Raw genomic sequence first — 25366 nt, 5'->3', positions numbered from 1 at the left:
ATATATTTGCATTAAATATATATTTTGATCATCCATCATTACTTTTGAATTTATGGAAAAACTCTACACTCAACCCTCAAGGTTAAAGATACCAAACAGGATATATTCATCAGCTGATGTTATTTCATAAGCTGATGATTTGTCTGTGATATTTGGTTTCTTTTATCTTGCAGGTTATGTTTACAAGGTTTCTGTGACACCAAAGGTATAGATAGATGATCAAGATAATGTCCATTTCACAAATGAATATATATATATATATATATATATATATATATATATTCATATAAATATATATATATATATATATATATATATTCATTCATTCAAGGAGGAAGCATTTTATGAGAAATACATGGGTTACTAGCAAAGTGGGTATCATGATTTAAAAACCCAAAACTTGCACTGTAACCAATTTATCACGGATAACCAAACTCCGAGCATCCAAAAAATGTATTTTATAATGTGTGTGTGTATTTTTTTCAGGTTTTATTTTTTGGGGTATTTTCAAACCTCAAAGATATCAAAATCTTCCTTTGTCGATATGCCACCCATTTGCGAACATTTCTTTTAGTCGTGGATAGCAGTTGTAATATTCTTAATTCTAATAGAACTACTAATGGCCAACATAGTAGTAGTCCCTGCTTCAGCTACATTTCTTGTAGTAATAGTAGTAGTAGTATTTGAGAGTCACAGTCATGGGGGAGGGGTGCAGTAATTGACGGTATCTTGTAAACCAGATGAAAATAGGCATTGACATAGACAAGTGTGATTTATTTTATTTTAAAAATTATTCTTCGCCACATCCATGAGGGACGAGGGAAGAAGTAAAGAGCGGGAGTGGGGGGGGGAAAGGAAGGATGAAAAACATCACCCAGGCCAAATAAAAAACTTGGAACAAGAATCAACTCAAATCTTGAAAGGTCAAAAAGATGACGCAAGAAAGGGGTGTTAAGATTATGTGTGGGTTTATGTGTATGTGCGTGAAAGTGTCTCTTCTTCATTTTTAAGCAACGTAATTGTATGTGTTGGGGTTGTCTTTGTCGCGTTCCATGTAATCGCGGTCGATGAGGCTTTCGATGCGCTTCTTCAGCTCAGGTGGCTGCAGAAAAAAAAAAAAAAAAATTAATAAAATAAACCTTACACGCCAAATTATCTTGTCAGATTTTCAAAGTCAAACCAAAATAATATTTCAACAGATAAATCAAACTTTGCTTCTAATCAATTTTCATCCGTTAGTGTTGTACTTTTCCATAATTTTTTTTAAATATTAGTTCAACCCAAACTGGTAAAATGAAACATTTTTAAATCACCTAAACAGAAAAATATATCAGCAAGGGGATAATGCATTTTTTAAATTGAAGAACATAGAAATTATCAACTTTATGATTACAGCTAAAATTTAGTTCTTAAAAAAATTGCAAATAAATAAAAATTTCAAACTAAACTGACTTTACAATTAATGAATAAATTCATAAAATTAAGAGGTGAAATGTATTAATGAATAAATTCATAAAATTAAGAGGTGAAATGTATTAATGAATAAATTCATAAAATTAAGGGGTGAAATGTATTAATGAATAAATTCATAAAATTAAGGGGTGAAATGTATTAATGAATAAATTAATAAAATTAAGGGGTGAAATGTATTAATGAATAAATTCATAAAATTAAGAGGTGAAATGTATTAATGAATAAATTCATAAAATTAAGAGGTGAAATGTATTAATGAATAAATTCATAAAATTAAGAGGTGAAATGTATTAATGAATAAATTCATAAAATTAAGAGGTGAAATGTATTAATGAATAAATTCATAAAATTAAGAGGTGAAATGTATTAATGAATAAATTCATAAAATTAAGAGGTGAAATGTATTAATGAATAAATTCATAAAATTAAGAGGTGAAATGTATTAATGAATAAATTCATAAAATTAAGAGGTGAAATGTATTAATGAATAAATTCATAAAATTAAGAGGTGAAATGTATTAATGAATAAATTCATAAAATTAAGAGGTGAAATGTATTAATGAATAAATTCATAAAATTAAGAGGTGAAATGTATTAATGAATAAATTCATAAAATTAAGAGGTGAAATGTATTAATGAATAAATTCATAAAATTAAGAGGTGAAATGTATTAATGAATAAATTCATAAAATTAAGGGGTAAAATGTATTAATGAATAAATTCATAAAATTAAGGGGTGAAATGTATTAATGAATAAATTCATAAAATTAAGGGGTGAAATGTATTAATGAATAAATTCATAAAATTAAGGGGTGAAATGTATTAATGAATAAATTCATAAAATTAAGGGGTGAAATGTATTAATGAATAAATTCATAAAATTAAGAGGTGAATTGTATTAATGAATAAATTCATAAAATTAAGGGGTGAAATGTATTAATGAATAAATTCATAAAATTAAGAGGTGAAATGTATTAATGAATAAATTCATAAAATTAAGAGGTGAAATGTATTAATGAATAAATTCATAAAATTAAGAAGTGAAATGTATTAATGAATAAATTCATAAAATTAAGAGGTGAAATGTATTAATGAATAAATTCATAAAATTAAGAGGTGAAATGTATTAATGAATAAATTCATAAAATTAAGAAGTGAAATGTATTAATGAATAAATTCATAAAATTAATAGGTGAAATGTATTAATGAATAAATTCATAAAATTAAGAAGTGAAATGTATTAATGAATAAATTCATAAAATTAAGAGGTGAAATGTATTAATGAATAAATTCATAAAATTAAGAGGTGAAATGTATTAATGAATAAATTCATAAAATTAAGAAGTGAAATGTATTAATGAATAAATTCATAAAATTAAGAGGTGAAATGTATTAATGAATAAATTCATAAAATTAAGAAGTGAAATGTATTAATGAATAAATTCATAAAATTAAGAGGTGAAATGTATTAATGAATAAATTCATAAAATTAAGAGGTGAAATGTATTAATGAATAAATTCATAAAATTAAGAAGTGAAATGTATTAATGAATAAATTCATAAAATTAAGAGGTGAAATGTATTAATGAATAAATTCATAAAATTAAGAAGTGAAATGTATTAATAAATAAATTCATAAAATTAAGAGGTGAAATGTATTAATGAATAAATTCATAAAATTAAGGGGTGAAATGTATTAATGAATAAATTCATAAAATTAAGGGGTGAAATGTATTAATGAATAAATTCATAAAATTAAGGGGTGAAATGTATTAATGAATAAATTCATAAAATTAAGAGGTGAAATGTATTAATGAATAAATTCATAAAATTAAGGGGTGAAATGTATTAATGAATAAATTCATAAAATTAAGGGGTGAAATGTATTAATGAATAAATTCATAAAATTAAGGGGTGAAATGTATTAATGAATAAATTCATAAAATTAAGAGGTGAAATGTATTAATGAATAAATTCATAAAATTAAGAGGTGAAATGTATTAATGAATAAATTCATAAAATTAAGAGGTGAAATGTATTAATGAATAAATTCATAAAATTAAGAGGTGAAATGTATTAATGAATAAATTCATAAAATTAAGAAGTGAAATGTATTAATGAATAAATTCATAAAATTAAGAGGTGAAATGTATTAATGAATAAATTCATAAAATTAAGAGGTGAAATGTATTAATGAATAAATTCATAAAATTAAGAGGTGAAATGTATTAATGAATAAATTCATAAAATTAAGAGGTGAAATGTATTAATGAATAAATTCATAAAATTAAGAGGTGAAATGTATTAATGAATAAATTCATAAAATTAAGAGGTGAAATGTATTAATGAATAAATTCATAAAATTAAGGGGTGAAATGTATTAATGAATAAATTCATAAAATTAAGGGGTGAAATGTATTAATGAATAAATTCATAAAATTAAGGGGTGAAATGTATTAATGAATAAATTCATAAAATTAAGAGGTGAAATGTATTAATGAATAAATTCATAAAATTAAGAGGTGAAATGTATTAATGAATAAATTCATAAAATTAAGAGGTGAAATGTATTAATGAATAAATTCATAAAATTAAGAGGTGAAATGTATTAATGAATAAATTCATAAAATTAAGAGGTGAAATGTATTAATGAATAAATTCATAAAATTAAGAGGTGAAATGTATTAATGAATAAATTCATAAAATTAAGAGGTGAAATGTATTAATGAATAAATTCATAAAATTAAGAGGTGAAATGTATTAATGAATAGATTAGTTAACATGTTTATATAGGTGACTTTGTAAATAAATTGTTAGTTTCTTTTTATTTTACATGAGATTAAACATTTAACTTTATGCAAAATGATTCAGTATTTTATAGGAAATTCTGAGGAAAAAGAGGAAAAAACAAAAAAGAAAAAGAAAAATAGAAAAAAAAGAAAGAAAAATAGAAAAAGAAAAATAGAAAAAGAAAAATAGAAAAAGAAAAATAGAAAAAGAAAGAAAAATAGAAAAAGAAAAATAGAAAAGGAAAAACTACAAACTAAAAAAAAAAAAACCCCCAAAACTGAAAAAGTAACATTGCCATTGCTTACTTTAACAGGGAATTTGAGTTGATTGTATAATTCAGAAATGAGTAAAGTGTGGCTGAGGCTTTTACGGGTTTTCATGATGCGAACAATGGCCGCATCCACTTGATATTGTCGATCCTGGAACACGCGTTCAGTTGTGCTGGTATTTTCTTCTTGCTGCAAAAACAGAAAAGACAAATGTTGCATGAAACAACAAATCACGTTCATAGAAAAGCAGGAAAAAAATTAAAGATAAAAATCTAAAACATAACTAAATTTTTGGATTAGGAATAAAATAAAGTTGATTTCTTTTTATTATTGGGAGATTTTGTGGAGTGATCTTAACTTTATAAACATAAAAAAAACAATTAAAGGGCTTGACATTAAAATCTTGGAATTTTGCTTAAAAAAAAGAAAAAGAAAAAGTCACTTTTTAAATTTTATGAACTGTTATTAAAATTTAATAAACATTAATGGTAAATTTCAAATGTGTAAAGATAAAATATTGAATAAATAATCAGCAGTCAAGTTCTTTGTTAAAACAAAATCTTTTTCATTAATTCGATTCTTCCTTTGCTCAACAGTAGAAATGCACTTTGGAATATTGAATACACACATAAAAACACTTCTGAAACTAAACATGGCTTACACTTCTAGAGGTTATGGGCCCAACGTGTGTCTATTTCGATGGATCTGAATCAAAATTCGAATTGTGGCAAGTTAAATTTCTAGGATATCTACGAATCCAAAAGCTACAAAAAGTACTTCAAACACACATAAAAACACCAAAATTGAATTATACCCATGCCAGGAATAAAAAACGCAACTTTGCCAAAAACAATTTTTCTCCTAAGAAAAGTACAAAAATTATTTGCTATAATTGTGGACGACCCAATCACAAAAGTTTCCAATGTAGATACAGGACTCAAAATGGCGACTCCATTAAAAATGTAGAGAGCTCTGTTAGCGAACATACATTTTTTTTTGTGTACGTTTAATGCTTCAACAAACAATAATAATTTTCTTGTCGATTGTGGGGCCACGGCACATGTGATTACAAAGGAATCTGATTTTATCAATTTTGATCCCAACTTTAAGCCACAAAATCATTTTGTAGAACAAGCTGACGGGAGTCGAGTAAATGATATTGTTTTGAAAAGAGGCGATGCTAAAATCTCGCTAAAGAACAATAAAGGTGAACTATGTTTCTGTATTCTGGAAAACGCTCTTCTAATCCCAAAATTTAAACAAAATATATTTTCTGTACAAGCTGCCACAAAACAAGGTGCAAATAAACTTTAGCCCCAATAAATCAAAACTGGTATACCCGAATGGAACTGTATTCGGCATTAAAGAAAATGGAAGACTATATTATTTAAATAGCATAGTCCCATCGAAAACCGCCTGCCATGATCTACAGACATGGCATAGAATTCTTGGACATTGCAATATTCCTGATATCAAAAAGTTGCCGACTGTAGTTAATGGAAATACAAACATCAAAAAACTTCAACTGTGATGTCTGTACGCAAGGGAAAATGACAAACTATCAAAGCAAGATACCAGACAAAAAGGCCAAAAAAATCCTATCAATGGTGCATTGTGACTTGAACAGTCCCGTAGAACCGATGGCCAAAGAACATAGATATGTGTTGAATTTTGTAGATGACCATTCAGGTTTAATAATGGTTTAATTTTTAAAGAACAAATCTGATACCCTGCAAGCAACTAAAAAATATCTAGCCGACATGGCTCCCTACGGAGAAGTCAAGTGTATTCGCTCTGACAACGGTACGGAATTCACCAATAAAGACTTTGAACTTTTACTAATTAACCATCATATCAGGCATGAAACATCAGCTCCTAGATCGTCACACCAAAACGGGACTGCTGAACATGTGTGGCGGAAACTTTTTAAATGGCAAGATGCCTACTCATTGAATCAAAACTCCCTAAAAACCTCTGGACGTACGCACTTATGGTGGCAGCCTATATATGCAACAGGTGCTTTAACAAAACACTATCTAAAACTCCATATGAATCTTTCTGTGGATAAAAAAAAAAACAAATTTAAGCAGAATGCATATATTTGGTTCAACTTGCTTTGCATATATAGATAAAAAGAGTAAATTGAATATTAAAGCCGACAGAGGTATATTTCTTGGATACGATAAAAACAGTCCAACCAATTTAGTATTTTTTCCAGAAAAAAATAAAATAAAAAGAATCCGATGTGTAAAATTCACAGACACGTTTAATTTTACAGACGAAAACCCCGTCATATGAAGAAGATGAAATTATATTCCCTCAAATAATTAAAACAAACGAAGACAATAAAAATGATGGAGACAAGAGTGTCCATGATGATGATGATGATAAAGTCGAAAGATATCCCAAAAGAAATAGAAGGCGACCCGATTTTTTTGTGGTCGACAATAGAAAAGATTATCAAATCGACTATTGCTATTCAATGGAAAATGCGCCAAAAAGCTTTAACGAAGCAATTAATTCAGAACATTATGATGAATGGAAAATTGCCATGAAAAAAGAAATAGATGCCGTAACCGAAAATGATACCTATACGGTAGTGCCTCTCCCAAGAGATAAACATGTTATTTCTACCAGATGGGTCTTTACAAAAAAGAGTACAGCATCAGGCGTAGAAGAGTACAAAGCTAGATTTGTTGCTAAAGGGTACTCTCAGATTTACGGTATAGAACATTTTTCTACGTTTTCACCGACCACAAACCTAACGACAATCAGAATTTTACTGCAAATCGCATCACAATATGACCTAAACATCCATCAAATGGACGTAAAAAATGCTTATTTGAATGCCCCAATAGACTGTGAAATTTATATTACCCCTCCAGAGGGACTTATAATGAAAAATAAAAATAGCGTGTGGCAACTTCACAAGTCATTACATGGTCAGTGTTGGAATACAGTATTTCATGATTATATTATTAAACAACAATTTAGACAATGCGCTGTAGACCCCTGTTTATATACCCAACACAAAGACGATAAGCTACTGATTTTGGTTTTGTGGGTCGATGATATTTTAATCGCATCAAATTGTGACATAATGTTGACCGATGTTAAGAACAAATTAAGTAAAAAATTCAAAATGACCGATCTTGGCAAAATATCCTGGTTTTTGGGGATAGAATTTACTCAAAGCAAAGGACTTGTTACGATGAATCAATCAAGATACATCGACAAAATACTATTCAAATTTGGAATGAGAGAGTGCAAGAAACGCTCCACACCAGTCGAAAATGATATTAATAAAAATATACACACAGAATCTGAAATAATAAATGACAAACAGTACCGCAAAATTATAGATAGTTATATATTTAATGACTGCAACCAGGCCCGACATATGCTATACAGTAACAAAACTGTCACAAAAATTATCATGACCGACAATGAAGGATTTAAACAGAGCTAAACAAGTCCTGCGTTATTTAAAAGGAACTAAAGAATAGAAGTTAGTATTTAGAAAATCAAGAAATTCCCTAAAATTGGAAGGTTTTTCGAATTCAGAGTGGGGAAACGACGAAGATCGCAAGAGTATATCTGGATATTGTTTCAGACTCTCAGAAAATGGGCCTATTATTTCATGGAAATCTAAAAAGCAACAGATTGTACCTCTCTACGTGTGAAGCAGAATTTATCGCGATCACACACACATGACCCAGGAAGCACTCTATCTTAAAAATATCCTAAAGACTATTTTAGAGCCAGAATTAACTAAAAGCCCCGTAGTAATTAATTGTGATAATCAAGCCAGTATAGTCTTAGCACAGAACACGATAATCAACCAAAGATCTAAGCATATAGATATAAAATACCATTTCATAAAAAAGCGAGGTGAAAAAGGAATCTATTATTTTGAATTATATATCATCAGAACAAAATATCGCTAATGTATTCACGAAACCCGCAACAAGAATAAAGTTACAGCGTTTTTTTTTTCTCAAAACTTATTGGGGGATTCGACTGAATAATTTTTTTTTTTTTTCATGGCCCTGTATGTATATAGATTTCTATATATCAAAAAAAAAAAAAAAAAAAAAAAAAAAAAAATAGTCCTGGACAAGACAAACTGTATCCATTTTATTTGTATTAACACTTTAACCTACTAATGTGTAACTAATACTCTTGCTGAAATAAAAAAAACAAAAAACTCTTTGTAATTTTCCTTTTCGACAAAATATTTTTTGCATGCTTATTTTAAGGCGCGCAGAAATTACAATTGACTTTTATTTTTTTGTGCACATTAGTTTTCTTTCTTATTTTTCAAAAATGTCCTATCTTTTTTGCATTGTTTTCATTAACAAAAAAAACAAAACAAAAAAAAACCTCTTTAAACAGGTACATATTGCATGTATGTTTATTTTTATGTATATTTATTTATATGTATGCGTTTTTCTTTTCTTTTTTTACAAAACTGCATAATAAAATTTAAGAAATGGCTTCTTTTTTCAAATACCCACCCCTTTTTAAGGTTAAAATAATTTCCATTTCTTTTATTTCTCTTCTCTGTACACATATCTGTTTTGACATTTGAACACAATTAAAAAGGCCATCTTTTTATAGGCTAAAATTCTAAGATCCAAATGATTTCTAATTTTTATGTATAATTGAATATGAAATATATATTTTTTTTTGAGCAGAACGAACACAAGGGACTACCCCATTATAAAAAATAAGGAGGATGTTGCAATATTTGGGATGTGTAATGGGGTATGATCCCACACAGCTGGACGATTCTATTTATAAACGATGCTGCTAGGAACTGACGAATCGAATTAATTCACGTTTTGCTACCAACCAATCAGAAACCAGAATTGCTCCATAAATATTAAACATTTTCTGTAGCAATTTCACATGTTTTTTCAGTCTCAACATGGTAAGAATATTTTGCTCTGTGGAACTGTCTACTGCAAACCAGTCACCTCTCAGGACTTGTGTAACAACGAACCATCAGAAACTGTTCTGTCTACTGCAAACCAGTCACCTCTCAAGACTTGTTTAGAACAACAAACCATCTGAAACTGTTCTGAAACTAAACATGGCTTACACCTCTAGATGCATTGTTAGTAATATAAATAATTAGTGAATTGAAAAAAAAAAACTTACAGTTTCTTTCATTTGGATTTGGTTAATTTTGATTCGGAATAATTTGTGTTTAAAGTCATCATTGAACACAAATTTATCTCCGTCGACCACATCTCGGCCCTACAAGAGAAAAACACATTTATGGCAATCCAGAGGGATATACATTTCACATAGATGAAAGTGACAAAAAAAAAAAAAAAAAAAAAAAAAACCGAAAGTATTTTGTATTGACTTTGCAGAACATGATTGAGTTTTGCAAAGGGAAAGGAGAAAATAACATCAATGTTAGGAAGCTGATATATTCAGACTGTCTGATCTGTTATCAAGCAACTAATTGGGTAGATCGGTTTCGTTATGAGCAATGTAAAGTAAAAACAATTTGCAATACATTGTAAAATTGATGCATCATACATTATATATATATATATATATATATATAATGTATTATATAGCAAATTTTAGTCAATTTCACTTTGATACTTTATGTCCAACCTGGCTTTTACCATAAGCCAAGAATGTAAAATCTACTAGTTGGGTAAACTAGTCCTGTCATTAATGATTGCAGCAACTCGGTTGTTGTACATTTTATTTTTTTTTATTTTATTTTTTTTTTGCATTTTCATCCTAAGTAAAGCACAGTGCTTTGTAGGCGGCTACTATCTGGGACATAATTTGCAGGGATACTAAGTAGGGAGTTGAGCAGCAAGATATCTGTTTACATTACACTTTAACTTCTGCATGTTAGTACAATCAGGGAAACAGGGACCCTGTGTTTGTTTGTTTGTTCTGTTTTACGGCATATCAACCACTTTGGGGTCATTTAATGCCGAAAGGTTCGTTATGTTGTGTTAAATATTGGTTTGTTCTTCTTAAGGTTTTTTTTTTTTTTTTGGGGGGGGGGGGTCTTTCCTTATATTTTTGAGTATATTTTAGTTTCTTTCAGAAAATTGATAATTTTTTGGGGATCAATCTTGTTTAATATTGTTTTCAGATTTTTTTCTTGGTAATACTTTGTTCGGATTTGTTCAAGGTCAATGCAGTTTGTCAGTATATGGTGTATTGTGTAGGGTTCTTGACACGTTATACAGTTTGGTGTCTCCTCCCCTTTTAGTAGATGTGAGTGGGTGATGTGAGTGTGACCTATTCGCAGTCTGGTCATTACTACCTCTTCCTTTCTTGTTAACTTTTTGGTGTTTCTCGTTCCAATATTTGGTGTTATTTGGAATAGTTTGTTTTTGGTGCATGAGCTCCAGTTTTCTTGCCATTTTCTCTTCAAAAATGTGTTTATTTTAGTCTTTAGGTCTGTATAGGGGATTTTTCCACTTATGTGGTTTTGTTGCAGAGTTTCCTTTGCTGCCTTATCTGCTTGTTCATTCATGTATATGCCGATATGGCTTGGTATCCAGCAAAAGATAATGTTTTTTTTCATGGTTATGGCATCTATTTTGTTTAGCAATTTTGTAATAAGTGGGTTTGTCATTTTTTTTTCTTTTAGAGATATGAGTATTGAAAGTGAGTCAGTAAATATGATATATTTTTGATGGTCATCATTGGTTATTATATTCAGTGCCGAATCTATGGCTGTTGCTTCTGCGCTGAAAATAGAAGATTCGTTTGGGAGCCTTTTCTTTAGTTTTATTTTTTTGTGGATGGCTGCGCATCCTACTTTATCTCCATCTTTTGATCCGTCAGTGTAAATTTGTGTATATTCTTTGTATGTATTCTGGATGATAAGTAGTTCTTCATGGAAGGTTGATGGGTGGGTTTTCGTTTTGGGATATTTATTTAATTTTAATATTATGTGTGGTTGTTTGATCATCCAGGGTGGAGTTTTTGATTTGTTATATTTATGTATTTTTGTAATGTCCATTTGGGCTTCTGTGAGAAGGTTTTTTATCCGGAGGCTGTAGGGCTTGATATTTTCTTTCTTGTTGAAGAGATGTGTGTATTGTGGGTGAAGGGTACATTGATATGCAGGATTTGTTGGACTTGATACCAGCTTTAGGTAATATTGTAGCGCTAACTTCTGTCGTCTTAGAATCAGTGGAGGCTCGTGGGCCTCTATATAGAGGCTTTCTACTGGAGAGGTTCTAAATGCTCCCAAGGCTAATCTTAATCCTTGATGATGGATTGTATTTAGTTCTTTTATGTAGGACTTCCTTGCTGCTCCATAGATGAAGCATCCATAGTCCATTTTAGATCTGATTAGAGTTTGGTATAATTTCAATAATGTGACTTTGTCTGCACCCCAATCGGTGTGTGCTAGGACTTTGATCAATTGCATTGTCTTTTGGCATTTTGCTTTTAAATATTTTATATGCGGTATAAAGTTCAATTTTTTATCGAATATAATACCTAAATATTTATGTTGGTCGGTGAGTGGGATGTTCTTGTTATCCAGTTTCAGGTTGGGGTCGTGGTGGAATTTTCGTAATTTGCAAAAGTGGATGCATTTAGTTTTTTCCTCTGAGAATGTAAATCCATTTTCTATGGCCCATTTGTTTATTTTATTCAGACAGAGTTGTAGTTTGCGTTCGGCTGTTTGTATATATTTAGATTGGTAGTATATAAGTAGGTCGTCCACGTATAGGGCGTTTTCAATTCCTGGGTCTATGTTTTTTATGATATTGTTTATTTTAATGTTGAAGAGGGTGACAGACAGGATACTGCCTTGGGGGACCCCCATTTCTTGATCTTTTTGGACTGAATAAGTGTTGTCCATCCGTACTTGGAAGTTTCTATTTGTTAAGAAATTTCTGATAATTTCTGGCATTCTACCCCTAAGTCCTAGTTCATACAGGTCTTTTTGGATTCCGTATTTCCAAGCGGTGTCATACGCCTTTAACATGTCAAAAAAAATTGCTATTAGATGTTCTTTTTTTGCAAATGCTTCTCTTATGCGTGTTTCCAGTTTTATTAAGTGATCGGTGGGGCTTCTATTTTTCCTGAAACCCGACTGGCTTTCTGTAATTAGATTTTTGCTTTCCAAGTACCAATTTAACCTTTCGTTAATCATTCTCTCAAAAGTTTTGCACAAACAACTAGTTAGTGCAATGGGTCGGTAGTTTGTTGGGTTTGTATGGTCTTTTTTTGGTTTGGGTATTGGGATTACTGTTGCCTGCTTCCAGTTTTTTGGAATGTTGTTAGTTATCCATATCTCATTGTAAATTTGTAATAAGTAGTCCAGTGATGGTTTTGGTAGTTTTTTGAGGAATTGATAATGGATCTCGTCGGGGCCGACTGCTGTATCGGGAGATTTGTTTATTGCCTCCTCTAGTTCTGCACTGTTGAATAATTGATTGTAGTTTTCTTCATTTTTTGATTTGAAGTTTATTTTTATTTTTTCTTCATTTTTCTTTATAGCTTGGAATTTTTTATTTTGGTTTTTTGATGATGAGTTCATTGAGAATTGTTCTGCTAATTTATTTGCGATATTTTGTTTGTCGGTAATCTTTGTGTTGTCGCATATAAGGTGTTTAATAGGGTTCTTTGTATTTTTTCCTGCTATTTTTCTGACCATCTCCCATACTTTTTTGGGTTTTGTGTTTTGATTAATTTTTGTTACATAGTCTTTCCACGAGTTCCGTTTTGATTCTTTGATAGTTTTCCGTGCTTTGGCTTTGCTGTTTTTATAGGTGTCCAAATTTTCTTTCGTTGGACTGTTTTTGAATTTCCTTAGGTTTGCACGTCTGGCTCTTATAGCTTCTTTGCATTCTTTATTGTACCAGGGTTTGTTATATTTTGTAGTAGTGGAACTTTTTGGTATGTTCTCCTCGGCTATTGTGAGTAGGGTGTTGCTGAAATATGTGATGTGTTCTAAGTCAGGATTCGCTTCAGGTATTAATCTGTATTGACATGTATTTTGGAAATTTTCCCAATTTGCCTTTTGTAAATTCCAGCGGGGTGTTTTGTCTTCTGGCTTGGGATTCTCGTTTTCTATTATGATTGGGAAGTGGTCACTTCCGCATGTATCCTTATGTGTTCTCCAGCTATAATCCATGTATATAGTTGGGTCACATAGTGTTATATCGATTGCTGATAGGGTTCCCGTTGGTGGGTGCATATATGTATTCTCTTTGTTGTTGAGTAGGCATAGATCATTTTGGTTAATTATTTTTTCTATGGTTTGGCCTCTTTTGTTGTTTTTTTTTTACTGCCCCACCATATATTGTGACTATTGAAGTCTCCCAACAGTAGAAAAGGTTTAGGTAGTTGTTTGATTATATTGTTTAATTCTGTTTCGTTTATTGTTTCATTTGGTGGTATATAGAGTGAGCATAGGGTTACTGTTTTGTGTAGTGTTGCAGTTATTGCAACAGCTTGCATATTTGTTTTTAAGTTCACTTTGCTGTGTGGAATGTTTTCGTTTATCAGTATTGATGATCCACCGGTGGCTTTGCATGATAATTTGTTTATGTGGTTGTATATTGAGTAGTGTTTTATGTTAATTTTGTCATTTTCTTTTAAGTGTGTTTCCTGTAGGCAAATTATTGCAGGACATAAGGATTTGATAAGTATTTGCATTTCTTCGATATTAATTTTTAATCCTCTTATGTTCCACTGTAGGATTTTGTTAGTCATGGTTTATATTTTCTTTTGGTTTTGGACTGTTGGTGTTTATGTCTACGTCCATAGTTTCGATGTTAGTTTGGGTGTTTCTTTTGGAAGTGGATGGTCTGTTTCTTGTTTCTGGTGAGAGGCTTTTTTTGGGTTTTGGTCTGGGACTTTTAGATTTACTTTGTCTTGACTGTCTTTTTTGGCTACCAGTTTCAACTAGTTCAAATTTATTTTCATTTTCAATTAATACTAATTCTGTTTTTTGTTTGTCATTTTGTTTTTGGGGGGTAGTTTTTTTGTTGTTCTGTTCTATTTCCATTTTTTCTGTTGTTGTGTGTTTATTTTTAACATCTGTTTTTGTCCTTGTTAGTGACTTGGATCTTTCACGTTTTGATAATTGAGGAGGTTTCATTTCTTTAGAGATTGATTCCTCAATATTGATGGGAGTTTTTCTGATTTCCTTTGTTTCGTTTTCTTTTATACTGGGTTGTTCGTTTCTGACTTTTATTTGGCTGTTAGAATTTATTTTCAGTTCTGATAAAAAAGATTTTAATTCTTCAAGTATGTTCTTTAGTTCTTTTGCTAGGTTTGCAATTTCTGGAGCAAGGTTTAGTTCATTGTAGTTGTACATTTTGTTTGCTTGTTGGGTTATTGTGGCATATGAGTTTTTGGTGCGATTTGTGACTTCTTTGCGGGCTTCTTGGAAGGTTATATTTTTTTGATATTTGATTGTTATTATTTCCTTCTCTTGCTTATATATTTTGCACTGTTTTGAGTGAGAGTGGTGCTCTTCTTGACAGTTTGTGCATTTGGTTTTATTTGGACAGTCTTCTTCATCGTGGTCTGGGTTTTTTTCACTGCAGTTTCCACATGTGAAGAATCTTAGACATTGGTCTTTATTATGTCCAAACTTTTGGCAGTTGTAGCATTGTAAAGGTTTTGGAATGTATTGTTCTATTTTCGTTCTTTCATAACCTATATTGATGGTCTCTGGTATTTGAGGATAATTGAATGTTAATATATAAGTGTTTGTATATATTACCTCTCCTTTTTTTTTAAATGTGATTCTTTTTACATCTGTGACCCCTTGGTTTTTTAGTTCTGTTTTGATTTCTTCTGTTGTGCAGACGGAGATTTCCTGGTTTTTTATGACTCCTTTGGAGTAGTTTAGTGTTTGGTGTGGATAAGCTTTTGTGTTTGTTTCATGCAATTTTTGTAGTTGAAGTAGAGTTTTGGCCTGTTTTTTATTTTGTACTTCTACCAATATGGTACCATTCCTTAATTTTTTGACATTTTTAGGTGTTATTTTGCTTGATATTACCTTTTGGATAATGAAGGGTGACATTTTAGTTAACGGTATATTAGACGTTGCTTCTAGCACGATGAATCTTGGAAAGTTTGTATCTTCATTGTCGCTGTCAGAGTCAATTTCTGTGTGTGGTCTCTTGGATTTTTTGGCATTCATAATAATTTTTGAAAAATTCATCAGCCATGCTCCCCACCCTCCTCGGAGCCCCTTATGGGGAAGAACTATGAGGGGGTAAATCCCATTCGCCTCGGTTCTCCAGGGCTACATAGCTGGTATACTCAAACATGGGGAGGTTTCCAAGCATTCACAATATATGGTTATGCCCACCCAAGTATGGGATTTCCCTGTATTTTTATTATTCCTGATGGTTACCTTTTTCCCAGCTTGATTGACCCTTCAGCCATCGCTTATTAACTCAGTTTATTGTTTATGTTGAGTGTTAGTGTGTTTTTGTTTGGATTGTCTGAATTAGTGCTTGTCATGACCAACCGATTGATTGGATCGGGCCTATCCAACCTCCCGTCTAGCCTAGTAAGGGCCAAAGTGGTGTGTTGTAGTATCATGTTATTATTTCCTAGGCATGTTCCACTCAACCACCAGGATCCCGTTCTTAATGCATTACGGGTTGCCACCAACGGTCAACTGGTGGTCCCATTGAAGGATTTTTACCCTCTGCAGGGGGGCAGTTGGTATGTTCTATCGCCCTACCAACTAGGCAAAAAAAAAAAAAAAAAAAAAAAAAAAAAAAAAAAAAAAAAAGGGGGTGAGGAGGTGAAGGAAAAAGAAAACGAGGGAGGGGAAGGGGAGGAGAATGTCGTTTTTGTTTTCGCAGAACATGACTAAGTTTTGCAAAAGGGAATAAAAAAACAAAGACATCTATGTAGGTGCGTTTCATCTCAGGAAGTCAGTAGACAGCCTGATCTGGTAGCACCAGGGGACCCTGTGGGGAATTCCAAAGTCTAATAGTCCAAGGGAAAAGATTATTAGAGTAGAAATCTTTCTGGGATCTGGAGATTTTTACTGTTTAGGGGTGGGATTTTGCTGCTTGTTGGAGCTTTTTATGTCGAGGGGTACGAGGGCTTGAAGTTTATTCATCTATTAAAATACTTGTAAAACAGAGAGAGGGATGCAACATTTCATTGATGGTGCATAGGTTGAAGCCTAGCTGACAGTGTGGAACCGATTAGATTGACAATCCTTTTTGGAACCTACCCAAGAGTGAGAGACTAGTAGCAGATGCACCAGCCCAAATGTGGCAACAATACTCCATACATGGGCAAATAGTAGCCTTATAGAGGTACAGGATACTCTCAAGTGTAACTTTCTAGCATGGTAGAGAGAGCCCACCTTTGCAGCAGCCTTAGCAATGCCCTCAATGTATCTGTTCCAATTCATGTTCCCTGATGGAGTACGCAACACAAAACCGTAACGATGACTACATGACTGGCACATGCGATCGTTAAAATTATAACAAAGACCAAACATGTAATTTACAAGAATCCTATAATCCTGATACAATGTTACATTTTTTTTTTTTTTTTTTTTACATAAAACCTTTATATAAACAGGAGGATTTTGTAAGAATATAAACTTTTTATAACAATAATGTGGGCATGGCTGGGTATATTAGTTGATGACACCACTCTCTATAACAGGCACAAGGGGAAAACGAATTAACACATATCTAAGGAAATGGCAGAAACACTAGAGGATGAACTCCAATCTGTAGTGGAATGGGGACAAAAATGGATGGTCACATTCAATGCTGCCAAAACTAAACTTGTTTCCTTCAATAATTACAAGAAACCTTCTCTGCCATCAATAGCAATGGCCAAGAAAGTACTTCCTTTAAACTCCTTGGCCTAACGATTACAGGAAACATGGACTGGAATAGATACATTGAGAGCATTGCCAAGGCCGTTGCGAAGAAGGTGGGCTCTCTCTATTGTACTAGAAAGCTACTTACACCTGAAAGTATCCTGTACCTCTATGAACCCATCATTCACCCACATATGGAGTACTGTTGTCACATTTGGGCTGGTGCATCTGCTACTAGTCTCACTCCTTGACAGGGTTCAAAAGAGAGTTGCCAATCTGATAGGTCCTGAACTGTTATCTATGCTTCAGCCTCTGTCCCATCGATGAAATGTTGCATCTCTCTGCCTGTTTTACAAGTACTAAGTACTTCAATAGTGAATGCTCTGACGAATTACAAACACTTGTACCCTCTTGATGTGAATAAACCTGACAAGCAGCTAAATCCCACCCCTTCACTGTAGAGATCCCTAGGTGTAAGAAAACCTTCTACTCCAATAGTTTCTTCCCCAGAACTGCTAGACTTTGGAACTCCCTTCCATGATTCTGCTTTCCCAACTGTACTGACATGCAGAAGTTCAAGTGTAATGTGAACAGACATCTTTCTACTCGTCTTACTTCATAATATCCCTGCAACTTATGTCCCAGATAGTAGCCTCCCACTTCAAAGTGGCATTGTGCCTTGTTTGGGGGGAAAATTGGAAAAAAAAAAAAAAAAAAAAAAAAAAAAAAAAAAAAAAAAAAAAAACATGAAAGTAGATTAATGTGTTCAGGAAATGACATCATGACAGGAAGTGTATGTGGCAAAGACAACAAAAAATGAAATGTAAAAAGCAAAAACAAATTGCAAACATAATTTGATTGTTGCATCACATATCTAAAAAAAGAAAATAAAAAAATTTACCTTGGGTACTTTATGTAAAACCCGGGCTTTTCCACAGGCCAATGACTGTAAAGTCCGACGCAATTCGCTATCCTCTGCAGAGAAAAAAAGAAATTAAAATAAGTTTTATAAACGTCATTCATCTTAGAATGATGGAAGTTTTTTTTCTTTCCAACCTAACATTTGATAAAGTGCATTGCTTGTCCAGCCAAAAGAAGATTGAAGAAAGTCAGTTGATGACCTACTATGCATAGTTAATGAAAAAGTTTGTATTATACACAAACTCGAAAAAGTGGTCAAAAAATAAATATACAAAAATAAATGTTACCAGTGGCTATAAAAGTTACTTTGCAACCTACTTGCATTTGCTAGGGTTTTAAAGTTGGTTTAAACACTATTTATTTCAAATAATAAAGTTTTATGAATCCTAATAATTCAAGCAGAAGAACCGTTTATTATGTCACACAAATTCTGTTTATATTGGGGGGGGGGGGTAATGTCGGCGCATTACTTACAGAAAAACGGTTAATCAAACTGCAGAAGCACCTGTTAAAAAATTTACAAGTTCTTATGGAAAAACTAGAAAGAAAAAAAAATTAGAAGTTGTGCGCAATAATTATCTAAATTAAATGTAATGTTCACAAATATTAATTCAATGGAACGTCTTAAAAATGTAAACAAAAAATGAACACCCAAAAATGTCTGCAGAGATGTGCGTAAGGAAAGCTGAAAATGAGGCAGGCTCCTCCCACCAAAATGTGCGCGAACTAAAATTTAAAAACGAGGCAGGCTCCTCCCACCAAAATGTGCGCGAACTAAAATTTAAAAACGAGGCTGTTCTTTACGAACAACAAGGTGAGTATTCAGTTTTTGCTATCTTGAATTATTAGCATTTGCAAAACATTATTATTTGAAATTGTTTGAAACAAAGTATACTGCCTTTACTGCATAAGGTGCTACTATGATAGTGGCCAAATTTATACGAGAAACATCTTGGATGAGGAGTTGCGCAGCAAGATGTTTGTTCACATTATATTTAAATTTCTGCATACTAGTATGGTCAGGGGAACAGAGAGGGAATTCCAGAGTCAAAACGTCTGAGGGAAGAAGCTATCAGAGTAGAACATTTATCAGCATATAGAGACTTTTACTATGAAGGGGTGGGATTTTGCTGCTAATTAGGCGAATCAGAGGCATTTTCATTGAGAAGATACAACTAAGAGTAGAAAAGACATTGTGAATATATTTTCGGCAGCCCAAAATCTCGCTTACCTTATTTTGTCCTTCAATTTTCATCTCCTACAAATGAGCACTCCTGACAAAGGGGGAAGAATTGCTGTATATTCAGTCAGTAGTTTTATGCAAAACATTAGCTAGAGACAACTAAATTTTCTTTACATTCCATTCTTGTTGCCATATCACTAATAAAGGTGTTGGAGCGAAACGTTTTCCTGGTTTGACATCATCTGCCTCATAGTCAGGGAGCCACTTCCAAGGAAGCCGTCCTTTTAGCAGATGCAAAATATTGACGATGCTACATTACCATTTGGTGAATGAAGACCGGACCATGCAGTAGTTTCTGGTGGGGTCTCTTAGTGCCATATTGGTGAAAACTTAGGTCTTTTCCGTGAATAAAAGCCTTCCTTCTCCACTTATTCTTCGATCCCTAATTCGCTCTTTCTGTTCTCCTCTGCCTTGCTCTAAACAACTCTGTTGAACACTTCCACAAATTCCCCAACCTAAGTATATTTTCAACAAACAAAACAAGAGAAAACCCAGGACACCATCTTCCAATATAGACCCCCTCCTCTCACTACAAGGCCCCCATCTCAAACATCAGGAGGTCAAGACGTTGAAATCCAATTACGAGAAACCAACCTGACCTGTTCTTGTATGAAACTCATTAACTGAACTTCTTTAATTGATTTCTCCATCAAAAAGGTTATTCTAACACAAATTCCTTGAATAAAGCTCTTTTTCCCTAAAACTACCCGCCTATGGAACTCAGTACTGCAGGCCTGCTTTCCACTAAACTACAACATGGTCATCTTTTAAGTCCAATGTAAACAAGTTCTTGTTGAGCTGCTCCTTAAATAATTAAATTCTACCACATTCCCACTAACGATCACTATGCTGTTGTCTCAGTGACCAATTTACATTCAGTAACCTTTATCATCAAGTGGCTATTAGGCCTTGATAAGTGGTTACTCCCTTCTAAAAACAATCATCAGAACGCATCTCGTAGAAATATTCGTAAAACAAGCACACCAATGCACTCCTGTGTTCGTGCGACAAAAGCTCAACTTATCAGACAATGCAGCATCTAACCATGAAAATTTTTCCATAGACCAAGAAATTAGCTTTTCTTTTTTCTTTTTAAAACTAAAAAAAGGGGTACTTGTACAGTTTAATCAAGACATTAAAAAATACAAATATCGAAAAAAGGTTATACTGCATGTACCCGTTATGGAATGAAGTTCTCAAAAAACATATTTCACTTAATTTCCACAAGTGTTTTTTTTTTTTTTTTTTTTTTTCCAGTGAAAAAACAATTTATGATACCGAGCAAAAGGTTTGATTTTTTGCAAGCAAAACTAGTATTAAAGATGGCGAGGGAGTGTCGGCGCTTTAACTGGAGTTATCTCCCCATGGCATGTTTAACAAATTCCATAATGGCTGACTTCAACGCGCTCTCATAAGAACGTGTTTTTTCTGCTGTAAAAAAAAATAAACAAAAAAATTTTAAAAAAACTACTCGATCAAATTAAATGAAATTTTTTTTCCCCGAGATCTTCAGTTCAAAAGGGATACGTACAATATAACCTTTTCTTCGATATTTTCATTTTTTAATGTCTTGATTAAATTGTACAAGTACCAAAAAAGGTTAAAACAGCAACTATCGTTCACAAAGGGACGATTAAACGAAAATAATTACCGATGGCAGTTGCTTGTTTGATGTCTTCAAATGTGAACTCATCTCCGTCATTGAAGAGAAGGAAACACAAAGTTTGGAATAAGGATACTTGTAATTCTTTTTTTCCCTTTAGAAAAGAAAAAAAAAGCAGAAATAAATAAATAGAAAACCAATTCACTTCAAACATCACATCATGTATGAATTAAATTTGACAGAATGTAGAAAAAAAAAAAAAGAAAAAAAAAAGACGTCTGTTTCCTCATTCGTCCTCTTCACAGCAATCAAAGGGAAAATATGCAATAATAAGCCGTCTATAAACGAGTGTTTTTCATTCAAAGAAAGAATTTTTTTAAAAAATGAAATAATTTTTTTTTAAAATGAAATAAAGAATTTTTTTTTAAATGAAATAAAAAAATGGAGAAATTGGTTGCGTACATTACTAAACTCGGCTTTTAAAACACAATGTCCTAAAGTTGGTTGCCATTGGAGTTTTCGACCACTGTGTTTGCCAAGATAAAACTTTTGGAAAATTTCTTGATATTGAACCATCTGAAATGTTGACAAAGAAATATACAATCAATAACATTTCAACAGCAAACATTCGGGAAAGAATTTTAAAATATTTTAATAAAATTTAATTTAAAAAAATTAACAATGAAGTTTGACTAAAAAATAATATTCAATTAAAAAATGTCAAATTACAAAAAATTTTAAATTAAAAATACTTAAAAATTTAGAATTTTGGAAAACAGATGAAATGCCTTTTTTGTTTAATATTTTAAAAAGTTGCTTTTTACCAATTTTATTTAAAAAATATAATTAAAAATTTAAAAATTTCTTAAAATATAATTAAAAGTATTCAATATTAGAAATGTTTAATTTAAACAAAAAATACAAAAATGTTTTTGTGCTTCTTTGCAATCATACTGAATACACCTCCATTTTAACCCGACGTGTATTCTAATCTATATAATAAATTTGTTTCTTTATAACTGGCCCTTCACGCCACAATCACACGCATATACTAAATGTATATTCAATAAGTCTTTTCCATTTTGATCAAAGCGAACACTTGAGGTTGGCAATGGTGACGAATACAAACTTTTTACTTTGTTTTATTTACAAATTGAAAATTATAGAAATTGAAATTTCAATAGGGGATTTGAGACCAAGATGGGACAGATGTTTTTTAACATTCTCTATATTATCCAGGGTACTTGGATTAGTATATTTCATTTGGATTAAAAAGGGGTACAACATCTTAGGATTTCCGTCTGCATTTGACATGCATAAAGAAATAAGTTGTTTTCCCTTTATTTTTAAATTTGCACATTAAAATTATTCAAATTAAAAAAAAAAAAATAGAGGGCTCGGATTAGGATTACACAGAATCCCTCAATCATTCCAGGGTTACACTATGTATGTCCCAAAGCAGAGTAAAGATTTTGGAAGTTTGTAAAATTAAATCTCATTCCTAAAAAATTGTTATATTTTTTTTCTCCTGCAAAAATATTTGTTAAAATCAATCAAAAAAAAAAAAAAAAAAAAAACAAACTTTATAACCATAATGCATCACTCAGTATACAACTGCCATCTTAACAAAAATCTTTTACTTACTTCTACCGGCAGGTGTACCTCCATATGGGGATAAGTTGGCCAGTTCCCCATGGTAAGGACGTTTACATTCAGATCAATACCGCCTGGTTGACTCCCTGCTGGCATATGCTGGTGACAAGGGGAAAGAAAATAAATACATTTAAATTTGGAGGGAAATCAATATACAAAGTAGGGCATGAGCATTTTTTTAACAGATAAAAAAAAAAATGATTTCTATAAAAGTACATAAAAAAGATTTTGTTTTTGAAGATTTTATATACTTTTGATTGTTTGGACTACTTTCTTCATTTTGGATTTTATTTCTCAGAACGTTGCAAGCCAATGTAACCTTTGAACTTTTTCAAATGCATCTTACCAATCTTTGCAATGTATCATTTATTTATCCAGAGATAAATTGTTCTCAGACTGTTGAATCCTAAAAGACAACACAAGAATATGGAAAGTCCATCAACCTGTTTTCTGAACCCTTACGCCTTCGCAGCACAAGCTGTATAGTCAACAATTTCAGTTCAACAGGTAAAAGGTTGTTTAATCTGTCTGCATTGTTGCGCCATGAAAGAGACCTCCACATAATTCAGCACTGACCATGAGTATTTTAAAAAAAAAAGAGTGCATATACAGATTGGCACTTATAGTGATAAACAAAAATGAAAAACTTTTATCGTGTACCTACTTGTCACGGAATGAAGATGATATATTCCAAAAATTAAAAAATTTGATCAAGTATTTTTATTTTAAGAAAAATAAATGTTTTTTTTTACCGATAAGTGAAGGCAGAAGCCATTTTAATATTCAAATTTTGTTTTTAACTTGTATAAAATGTTCCTTCTAAAATAATGTTTTCATTATTAAAAAAAAATTTTTTTGAAAAAAAAAAAAAAAAAAAAAAAAAAAAATGTTATGTTAAATTGTTTGGTTTTGAAATCTTAGGTTTCTGTTGTTTTTTACCCCTCCCAAAAATTGAAAAAAATGTCGATTGTCTGCCCTTGATTTATGATAGGATCGCCTTTTTTTTCTGATCGAAACTCGAGTAAAATTTGATTTTCTTAAAAACAAACAAAAAAAAAAAAAACAACCCTACTCGATCAAATTACATGATTTTTGGAATATTTCATCTTTATTCCGTGACTGGTATGTACATCATACAGCAGTCATAGGTGCCAATTTAAATAAGCACCAAAAAAGTCTTAAAAGATTATTTCAACTATGTATGTACTGGTAGTGACACATCCTTCCTAAAACTTGGTCGTTTTTACATGGCATTAGTTTTCCATTTTTACTGTGGATAAGTTTAAATTTGCCAGCATTAAAAGAGATGGAATCATTCCTGAAAGTTCACTATGACAGTGTTATCTCAAGCAGAATTACGTTCATTTCCTATCTCAGCTTTTGAATCCTAAAAATGCTTAAATTATATGACCTTGCTAAACACTTAGCATTTCCCCTGATATTCCAGTACCACCTCTGTATTATTTATATAAAATTAGGTAAAAAAAAAAAAAAAAAAACTAGTTACACAATTGCTTTGTCCATTATAAGACATATTTCACATACAGTTCAAATATTCATAAGGAAATAAAAAAAAAAAATTAAAAATAAAAAACTCACATGCTTGAAATTCAACATAATATCTTTTGATAATTCCATATCCTTGAACATAACTTCAAGTTTACATGTAAAGGCAGCTCCACACTCTGAAGGGAAGAAATATAAAAACGAGTGAATTAGTAAAAATAAAAAACTGTTTCTTTTCAACATTTAACCAAGTTTAAACCTTCATTTAATCAAGTGGCAGATTTAAAAAATTGTAATTCATTACAAAAAAATGATTTAGGTTTATTATTTTCATAAACTAATGATCAGCTTTTTCCTTGCTAGCATTTAATTATGTATTTCATATTTACTAGAGAACCCATGACCCATTGGGTCAATATTTGTTACGCTTATATCTAGTACTAACTATATAAAACAAGTGTGTGTGTGTGTGTGTGTGTGTATATATATATAATTATAAACACATTTAGGCACCTTCGTTAGCTAGATCATCGTCTTTGATACAAAGAGCACAAAAAAAAAAAAAAAAAGGCGTGAAAAGCCATACCTTGCTTCAACTTGGACAACATGGATTTCTCTGCATCGACTGAGGCGCTCTTTCCGACGATCAACCTCTTAGCAAGGTCTTTCTTGTAGAAAGCTTCAAACATATCTTTGCCTGCAGAAAAAAATGGGGAGCATAAAAAAAGAATACATTAAATAAAAATCAAGATTATACGAAGTAGAGATGAAAATACCTTAAATTCTTATGATTATACAAAATGCAAGGTAATTAACATCTGTTTCCTAAAGGCTTTTTTCCCCTTATATACTTTAATATGCAAGATGCACGTTAAAATATAGTTTAGTCTGGGATTGAGTAATGTTTGAAAACATTGTTTTAATTAACTGTAATTTATAAGGAATCCAACAGAACACACTACCATGAGATCTTTCCTGCGAATGACAACATGGTCATTTGCAAATGTAATGTCAACAAATTTCTGTCATAAAATGTCCTCATAATCATATTTCGTTCATTTCATTCATCATATTCAATCCAT

The 25366-nt window shown here is 31.5% G+C and overlaps 1 protein-coding gene across 1 annotated transcript in view; it reads right to left on the bottom strand.

Annotated features, from left to right (window-relative positions):
- Positions 1–763: 763 nt before the first annotated feature.
- The window catches only part of LOC145263225 (cullin-4A-like), a 164940-nt gene continuing 140337 nt past the window's right edge, over positions 764–25366 (bottom strand). Inside the window, exons 14-22 of the mRNA XM_080120310.1 lie at positions 24871–24981; positions 24378–24463; positions 22770–22877; positions 21588–21701; positions 21174–21279; positions 18260–18333; positions 9696–9794; positions 4569–4721; positions 764–1102 (exon numbers count right to left, since the gene is read on the bottom strand). Coding sequence (XP_079976436.1) covers positions 1007–1102; positions 4569–4721; positions 9696–9794; positions 18260–18333; positions 21174–21279; positions 21588–21701; positions 22770–22877; positions 24378–24463; positions 24871–24981 — 947 coding nt within the window. The 3' untranslated portion in view covers positions 764–1006. The remainder of the gene's footprint in view (positions 1103–4568; positions 4722–9695; positions 9795–18259; positions 18334–21173; positions 21280–21587; positions 21702–22769; positions 22878–24377; positions 24464–24870; positions 24982–25366) is intronic.

Source organism: Euprymna scolopes, chromosome 38 (assembly GCF_053919585.1).
Source record: "Euprymna scolopes isolate OS-2025 chromosome 38, ASM5391958v1, whole genome shotgun sequence".
NCBI classification, from domain to species: domain Eukaryota; kingdom Metazoa; phylum Mollusca; class Cephalopoda; order Sepiida; family Sepiolidae; genus Euprymna; species Euprymna scolopes.
Note: the sequence above shows the minus strand (reverse complement) of the source record. Positions and strands in the feature narration are given on the sequence as shown.